The sequence below is a fragment of the Engraulis encrasicolus genome, chromosome 24, assembly GCF_034702125.1.
Source record: "Engraulis encrasicolus isolate BLACKSEA-1 chromosome 24, IST_EnEncr_1.0, whole genome shotgun sequence".
In the NCBI taxonomy this organism is placed as follows: Eukaryota; Metazoa; Chordata; class Actinopteri; order Clupeiformes; family Engraulidae; genus Engraulis; species Engraulis encrasicolus.
This window is the reverse complement of record NC_085880.1, coordinates 44,588,859-44,598,025: the sequence shown is the minus strand read 5'-3', so window position 1 is coordinate 44,598,025 and position 9,167 is coordinate 44,588,859. Positions and strand designations below refer to the sequence as shown.

The 9,167-nt window shown below is 43.1% G+C and overlaps 1 protein-coding gene across 1 annotated transcript in view; it reads right to left on the bottom strand.

Moving 5' to 3' along the window:
* Positions 1–1,557: 1,557 nt before the first annotated feature.
* Positions 1,558–9,167, bottom strand: part of pcsk2 (proprotein convertase subtilisin/kexin type 2) — a 45,856-nt gene continuing 38,246 nt past the window's right edge. The window contains exon 12 of the mRNA XM_063192211.1: positions 1,558–2,105. Coding sequence (XP_063048281.1) covers positions 1,616–2,105 — 490 coding nt within the window. The 3' untranslated portion in view covers positions 1,558–1,615. The remainder of the gene's footprint in view (positions 2,106–9,167) is intronic.

Sequence of the window (9,167 nt, the reverse complement as noted above, 5' to 3'; positions counted from 1 at the left end):
ACCAAAACATCAATTTGTTTTTGGTACGCTTATAAGGCTTTGGCAACATTTTTCTGTGACCCTTATGTAAACAGTACAGTGCGATCACTGTGGCCTAGTCAGCAGAACGAAACGTTTTGAAATTACTGCAGAATGCAAGACTGAAATGCAACAGACATCATGTCACGTACAGTATGTGTATGTGGTAGGCTATCAAGTCATAGAGGTTCAATTTTGAAAAAGGAATACAATCGTAATCTGTAGGTATATATATATATATAGTGTGTGATTATGTTCGATGTAAATGGTGTTCACCACCTACAAACTTGGTTTGCACTAGGCCCATTTCTAGCACAGCAACAGTCGAGCACTTTGGTTAATCTGCTGCTCTTAAAGGTAGAGAATGCCATTTTAGTTGCTTATTTTCAAAATGTATGCTTCACATTCACAAATGTGATCTTTTCATGAGTAACAATAAACAAATATGTCCTAGTCTGACCAAAATACATTACGTTTTGCAGCCAAATATGTCTATAAATGTAAATTCAAATTAGAGGACACGGAGAAGACCCATCGATTTATGTATGAAAAGTGCAAAGTTCACAGTCATAATGAGTACTTAATCATTGATGGTGGCGATTATTATGCATGAAAAACTTAACATTTGTGAATGAGCAACACACGCTTTGAAAATTAACTACTGGGGAAAGCATACATACTCTACCTTTAAGGATGACTGCAGCAGCTACTGAGGTCTCCTGTTAGCGAGACATGGAATGCTATTTGGAGATGAGGGAAATGGGGGAGGAATTTGGTAAAACAAAAAATAAAATGTTTGTTATTACATTAAATTACATGCAGCAGACACCTTTGACCCAAGCCACTTACAAGGAGGAAATTCAGGCAAGTACAGAGTAAGGGGTCAGCAGAGAATATAGCAGTATAGCTATAGTATAGCAGTATACTAATATCTTGTATACTGCTATACTCTGTACTGACCCCTTACTCTGTACTTGCCTGAATTTCGTCCTTGTAAGTTGCTTTGGTCAAAGACGGCAGCTAAATGTAATGCTTGTGTTTAAGACATGTACACGTACATTTAGACACATTTAACCTGCAAGCTGCTCTTTCTTTAATATAGAGAAGATAGAACGTAAATCTATTTCATATATACATCTTTGTAAAGAGTAATAAAAACAATACAGAAAAGGCATATTTTTCTTCTTTTATAGATACATTACACTTCTGATCTAGATACAAGTCATGTCGAACAAAACACAGGAGAAAGCAGCGACAGAAAAAAGTACAGAATATAGAAGAAAGAGAGAGGAGCAAGAGAGGAGGAGAGAATTAGACGGAGAGAGAGAGAGGGAGAGAGAGAGAGAGAGAGAGGGAGTGTGTGTGTGTATATGTGTGTGTGTGTGTGTGCATGTGCATGTGCGTGTGTGTGCGTGCGTGTGTGTGAATGAGAGAGAGAGAGAGAGAGAGAGAGAGAGAGAGAGAGAGAGAGAGAGAGAGAGAGAGAGAGAGAGAGAGAGAGAGAGAGAGAGAGAGAGAGAGAGAGAGAGAGAGAGAGAGAGAGAGAGAGAGAGAGAGAGAGAGATCATCATCATCGTCATGCAGTCGCCAGTCGTCGTTAATTTCTATTCATCAAGCTCTTGAGACTTCGCTCCAGCGCCTCGTCCAGCTCGTCCTCCAGCTCCTCCTTCTTGGAGATGGCCAGTTTGGATTGGTAGTCGCGCACCACCTGGTCAATGTACGGGGCGCTTTGCGTTCCGTGCAGCATCAGTGTCCACTCGCGCAGGACGCCCGCCCGCGGCGCCTCCTCGCCCTGGAAGTGGACCTCCAGCGTCCAGGTGCCCCGCGGGTCCTCGCCCCAGGACTGGGTGGTCATGAAGGGCCACTTGTCGAAGCCCACCTTGGCGTCCTCGTCGCGGGGCCGGCGGCTCAGCAGGATGGACCTGGTGCCCATGGGGGACGTCATGTTCATGTTCAGGTCGCCGCGGCGACTGGCGTTGACGGTCACCACGGCCTGCACGTGCTCCAGGTAGCGCACGAAGTTCTCCTTGCCCTGGCAGGCGTCCGTGGTGATGGTCAGCACCAGCCTGTCGTCGGACTGGATTGCACTGCAACAAGAGAAAACATTACATTCAGGACTCTAAATTAAACATTTTCATCACTAGTCAAAATGGATAGTAGATGTTTGTCTTACTATCCAAACACACACTGACTAATGGGACAAAGTGGCTAGTAAATTGGTCTTTTCTACCAGCCAGACTGAAATTTCACCAGCATTTGGCTGGTTGGCTGGTGTTAATTTAGAGTCCTCTGATTACATTGCATTACACTTGGCTGACGCTTTTTAATGTACACAAAGTGACTTACAGATATTTACAGGGTATTGGCTACCGCCGCTGGAGCAGTATGGGGCTAGGTGCGTTGCTCAAGGGCTCCTCAGCCAGGGAGTGCGGTACTAGGGAGTGTAAGGGTGGGATTCGAACATGCAACCCTCTGATCTAAAGCCCATCTCCTTAACCATTACGCCATGGCAGCCCAATCAGAAAACCGTGGACAGACCATTAGCCTAAACTAAACCAAAAGCCATTTAAATTATTAGCAGGCCTAGTGTACAGCATATGAACAAGTGATCTGATAACACAGAGGTTATTTACTGGTGGTTGAATACCACACAGTGTAATCAACGAAATTACAGCTTGTAAAATTGTAGGGCATTAAACATGGGCATTAAACATGCTTCCTTTTCAAAGACATTTTATTTGAAAGGTATCAACCACAGTTGTTGATTCATTCCAATTTAGGTGCTTGTTGCAAGTATGCATATATTTTTGTGGATATTTTTTTGTCTGTTTACGTGTAAACACGACATGTGGATAAAAATAAAAACTACATTATGACAGGTGCGTTCAAGCCCCCTGAAAAGGATATATTTTTTTAAATCGAAGTTTTAAAAGGTGGTTTCTAAAACACAGTTTACCTGTAAATGAGAGGCCGAAACTGATGCTTTTTCAAAAATATCCATATACAAGTAAACAGCTTTTAAAAGGTTTGATGACTTCTGAGTGATTGATTGTCTATTCTGCACTCTGATAACACTGTACCTTCATGTTTCAAGACATTTGCCCAAATTGCCTTTAAGAATGTTGAATTTAGAGGACCGATTCTGTGTATTTTGTCTGATTTGAAAATAAAGAAGAGCTACTTGGGTGCTGCTGTGGCTCAGTGCTGAGCCCCTCACAAATGGGATTGCATTTCCATAGGGACCCGGGTTCGAGTGCGGCCTGGATCATTTCCCAGCCTTGCCCCATCTCTTTCTCCTGCTCATTTCCTGTCTCACACAGTCCTGTCATAATAGGACTCAAACAGGCAGCTAATTTCCAAGAGGGCAATATTACAATATCATCCACACTTCCTGGATCCAGAGGCTAACCCTCATCATTGCCAAAAACTCATCCATTGTAAATTCACCAGATTATTATCAATTATGATGAAACTCTAATAATAAAAAAAACCCATACAAAGTATTTCGAAGCTGTTAACGAAATAAACAACAAACAAACTACAACACTACAACAAAGACTTGGAACAGAATAGCATTACTACGAGCAAATTAAAGATTTGCGTAAGAAAAAGGAAAAAAGGAAAAAGGAAAAAAGAAACAGAAAAAAATGTCCGCTTGTACGGTATCTGGCATGGTGTCAAACAGCATCTATAGCAGTCCGCCCAGCAGTTGGCTTGGGCAGCCGTGCAGGTGTCCTCGCCTGATTCCACGCCGGTCGATGCCAGAACAATTACACCCAGGGGATCATCACAGTAAAGGGCAAGTGGTGAGACGAGTGACAATCACAGCCAGACAACATGCTGGAGATGTAAACCACCGTATGAGGCACACTGTAGGTGAGGAAATGCAGACAAAAATGGCTGCTCAAAAAATGAAAATGTAAACTGGATATTTTTTAAATAGAAACCAAAACAGTAAATACTAAAAAAAAAAAACACTCAAAATCAAAGCAAGACAACACCTCTGGCGAGAAACCAACGGCACCTCTTACGGCACCCTCAGCCTGACTCATAAGAGCATTGAGCTACTCCCTCTCCTAAATAGCCCGTCCCATTCATCAGCTGGTCTAACTGGTTAGCAGGGATACACCCTTCACCATTCATTGCATTGTAGGAGCATTTTACACCACGCACTGCCCCCTGCTCTTTCGCCTACACAATTCGTGGGCAATAAAACTAGCCATCCGGACACCTAAAAACCATGGAGAAAAACAGGGCCAACCCATCACATTGGCTGTAAATGGGATACAAGTCATTTTAAGGTCAGATTGACACTCCCAAGCGTAATTCCCAGCTCACACAGTCAAAACAAAATCACACAGTCTAAACACAATGTGCAGGGGGCTATGCTGTATTGTGCTGTATTATGTTGTGTTGCATATTGTGTTATGCACTTTACATTGTGTTGTATTGTGTTGTATTTGTTGCATCTTCTTTTGTATGTTGTTTATTGTGTTTTTTTCTTTTCTTCCTGAAAGCCAAAACCACTTTAAACTCCATAATGCCATGACCGTCTGTCTTTGTCCCCGAGGGTGGAATAAGCTACCGGCTGCGTCAAAAGTAGGCTCATCCCTCTCAACCCTCAACAAGCTTGTGAAGTCTCAACACTCCTCACCATCAAGCTCCAAGAGAGCTTCCTTGCATATCAAAATGAACTGTACTCATCCGTATACATATCCCTTTGCACTAACTTTGTCATGCCTGCATAGTATGGCCCTAAAATAAAAATGTCTGAATATTACGCCACACTGCAAGGTACTGTGGACTGGACTATCTGTTCTGTGCATCACTACCAGATTAAGTCCAGGTAGGCTTTTCGTCCAATATTTTTTGTGCTGCAACAATAGAAACTACATCGTGTTAAGTGCTGTCTGCAAAGGCCACATGAGAATAAAAGGAAGTCTAGTCTATTCCATGATTGTTTTTCAAATGGCTGTGGCGGTGGCTCTTTGCATGGTTGTAAAAGCATGGTCCTGTTGGAAAGATTTTTCACTATCTTACATGAATTTTGAAGGTTTCCTTTTTTCAAGGTGTCTTCACCTGATACCGTGGCAGTCAATCAAGACAAGGCCAGAGCAATTATACCCACGCACATCGCAACAGGAAAGGACAAGTCTGATTGACGGCCAATACCTTTTGACAGCATTGTTCATTGTCGTCGACAATACAGGCATTCTACTCTCTTCCATTTTGTTTTCAATTGGCTGTGGTGGTATGGTCAGCCACCGCCTGGCTCTAATCTAAAGCATGGCCTGTCTTCCTGCAAAGTGACCTCACGTGCCAGGAATTAATTTGTCAGCCCTCTTCAGCAAATGTTCAAGGTTTCTTCGGCGGTGATTATGCAGAACAGTGTGACCTCAGGATTTTCAAGTGGCCTATTGAAAGTCAATGGGACATTCACCAGCATTCTTCTGTCTGTATAATCCACTGTCCACTATGTATAAGCCACCACCACAAAGGGAATAAATAGCAGAATCCACCACTTGCAGGGTGAAGTCCCAAAAATACTGTATATCTGAACACTGAAAAAATATATGCAGTTTACATGCACACTGCTACCAGAGATAAGATTCTTCTTGCACTCTCTCTGTTGCTGCTGCTCCCAGTGATTTTATTCTAAACAACCCTTCAGCCATAAATAATTGTTTCAACTGACCTATACTGCCTTACAAAGGCGGCAAAGTACAGGAACTACACAAATATTGAAACTCAGAAAAATGTCATCAAATCCTTGGTATTTGCTTGGATTCCCTATAAACTGCAAATTTGACATGGCAATATCTCTAAAAAGGGACACATTTGGACCATAAGGCTTTGTCACAAGATAAATGAGGTGTTCTGAAAACTATTTTCAGGATAAACTCAATTTGAATATATACTATGTAGTTACTGAAGTGAAATCCCGAGCACCCGAGCAGCACAGATGCAATTATTTTGAAAGTGAAAGAAAGCCCATTGGGAAACTCCAACTCCCATTGTCATTGTGACACAGCACTCCACAGCACACAAGTGAACACTGCACACTGCACACAACAAAATTGCATTTATGCCTCACCCGTGCAAGGGGGCAGCCCTCAGTGGCGCCCCATGGGGAGCAGTGCGGTGGGACGGTACCATGCTCAGGGTACCTCAGTCATGGAGGAGGATGGGGGAGAGCACTGGTTGATTACTCCCCCCCACCAACCTGGCGGGTCGGGAGTCGAACCGGCAACCTCTGGGATGCAAGTCTGACGCCCTAACCGCTCACCCATGATTGCCCACATTATTTTCTTCTTTATTCAAGTGCACAACATGGGACAAACGTTTCAATGGGTTAATCATCTTCATCAGAGTCCGGACTGAATATGATGAATATGGTTAACTCATTGAAACGTTAGTCCCATGAATAAAGAAGAAAATCAGTATCTGTATCAGTATCAGTATCAGTATCAATATCAGCATCTGTGCTGCTCCCGTGTTTTCTTTCCAGTTAAGATGTCCTGCCTGTCTCCCGTCGATGCATTACCCCTTTGTTGGTGTAGTTGCTGCCCTTTGCCTTTGTATGGCAGTATAGTAGAGCACCATCTGTTCCTCTCCACTACAGTGGCTCCACACCACAGCATGAAGGATAGGTCTACGCTACACCAGAGGAGACCCTGAGCCCGAGGTGTACAGTAAGAATTGGGTCAGCTGCCCCTGTGGATAACCTTATTCCCTCCATCGCACAAGAAAGTGGAACATCGACTGTTCAATTTAAATGATGGATGCAGTTGATGTTGGACTCTCAACCGGCGGGCCACTGAAAGATATTGTTTCCTAGGAACTGATGTTGTTTCCTGGGAGCTGCCAGGGGTTCCTGAGTTTTAACACCAGGCTGCTGGATATTCCGAGCAGGGCTTGACATTGGCACCTGCAAACCAGACAAATGCTGGTAAAACTTGGCTGTGACAGGCTAGTAGTTTGGCAGGTAGTTGAATTTACACACAATAGACTATGTTGTGTTGTTCTGGGTATCATACACTTGGTTTGTATTCGTCAGTTTTATGTCCGAAACTATGTTAAGGGTGTGATTTTCTTCTTCCTATAGAATTTCTTCCAAGCCTAAACATAGGCTATCATGGTAGAAAACAAGACAGCTGTGACCAAAGGTGAAGCTAGTACAGTAGAAAGGCTGAATGGCTTGTGACTCTGTAAAGCCACTAGCCACATTGACCAGTGAGCATAAGAGTTAATGTCAAGCCCTGATTACGAGTATGGCTGAGGGGAGATTTCCACAGCCATCTCACCATCATCTTTGCCACGGGAAAATGGGAAGGCAGCTCGCTGTGCCCCGATGTTTTAGGGAATTGGTCTTTGGGGCAGCTGTGGCCTAATGGCTAGTCTTCATCAGATCAGAGGGTTGCAGGTTCAAATCCCACCCTTACCTGTCTGTACATCTCTATCCTTGGCTGAAGTGCCCTTGAGGAAGGCACGCAACCCCTGATTGATTTAGAGACTGTAACCAATACCCTGTAAATAACTAGAAATGCACTCAGAGAGTGTAGACCTCTGCCAAGGAAGCTGTTTGACAGAGCAGTTGACTATGTTACACCCTATTTGTACATTCTGCCTTGTTTTGTGAGTTAGAAACTGGAGTGTCAAAATTTGCCCTGTCCCGCAATGGTGAGGAATGTCTTCTTTTTAAATCCTGGATCCGGATTGTGATGCGGATCACCACCACTTCACTTGTTCCTTTTGCCATCTCCAACAACTCCACAACTCCACAAAATTTCAAATTCCCTGCTAACAGAATAACAAACAAATCAACGCAACCAAAAACATAACCTCATTGGTGGAGGTACGCTTCTATGGATAAAAGCTTCAGCTAAATGTAATGTAATGGATCAGAGGGCTTCAGCTTCCAATTTCACGCTCACGCTCACTTCCAACTAATATCTGCTCAAAGATGAACTGGATGAATTAGAATCTCTACAGATATGCTCCGGGGACAGTAACCAATAACATTTGGTAAGTAAGTAAGTAGTAATGGCAGGTTGCTTTGCATAAAAGTGCCAATTAAGTTCAAATGTAATGAACTCTCACGTTGTTCTGAACTCTGCATTAGGTAATGTTGTGTATTGCCCGCATTGCTCAATTGGCAGTGTATACATACATTTTGCCATTTCTGTGAAATCCAAATATGCAAATATTACCTTACCCATGAGAGGCTGTATTCAGGCTTATTTTATGCACATTCAGATCTGTACCTATACAGCTATTATCAGTAATGAGGTGTCACAGGCAGGGCAGTTGAGTTGATGTTGATGTAACTGACAGTACTGTCTAGCTCAGAGTGCTTGAAGCCGTTTACAGGTAAACAGATATTTTGCATTGGTTTTCGCCTCTTGTTCACACATAAATATAGTTTCAGAAAGCACATTTCAAAACTCTGTTATTTTTGTGCACAGGTCGTGTTTATATGTAAACACCTTTAAAAAAAAACAAAACAAAAAAACAATCTGCATTTAAAAATATCCACAAAGGAATAACCAGCACTTTAAAGAAAAGAAATGAAAACTATCAGGGCAATGAGAAAAGATGTATGAGAATGATGTATCGCTCAACGGTAACTTTTAAAATGGCTCATTTAAAGTTAACATGTAATTGACAGGCGTTTTAGTCACTGGAGAGACAATGATCGGTGATCCATGTTGGCATTTCATAGATGCCTGGTGCATCATCACTTACACCGTCATACGGAACAGCTGATTAATTGCACATTATATTGGAGTGTGTGATTAGTGGATAAGCAGCACTGGGTAAAATAGCCAAATACGCAGTTCACCAAATGAGCCAAATTAATTCTCAACCTGTGCTGTACTGTGTGTGTGTGTGTGTGTGTGTGTGTGTGTGTGTGTGTGTGTGTGTGTGTGTGTGTGTGTGTGTGTGTGTGTGTGTGTGTGTGTGTGTGTGTGTGTGTGTGCGCGTTAGTGTGTACGTATTCGTATGCGTGTGTGTGCGTGTGTGTGTACGTATGCGTGTGTGTGCGTCCGTGCGTGCGTGAGTGAGTGTATGTGTGTGTGTGCGCGACTGCGCGCGCGTGAGTGTGTGTGAGTGTGAATGTATGTGCCAGCGTGTGTGTGTGTGCAGTA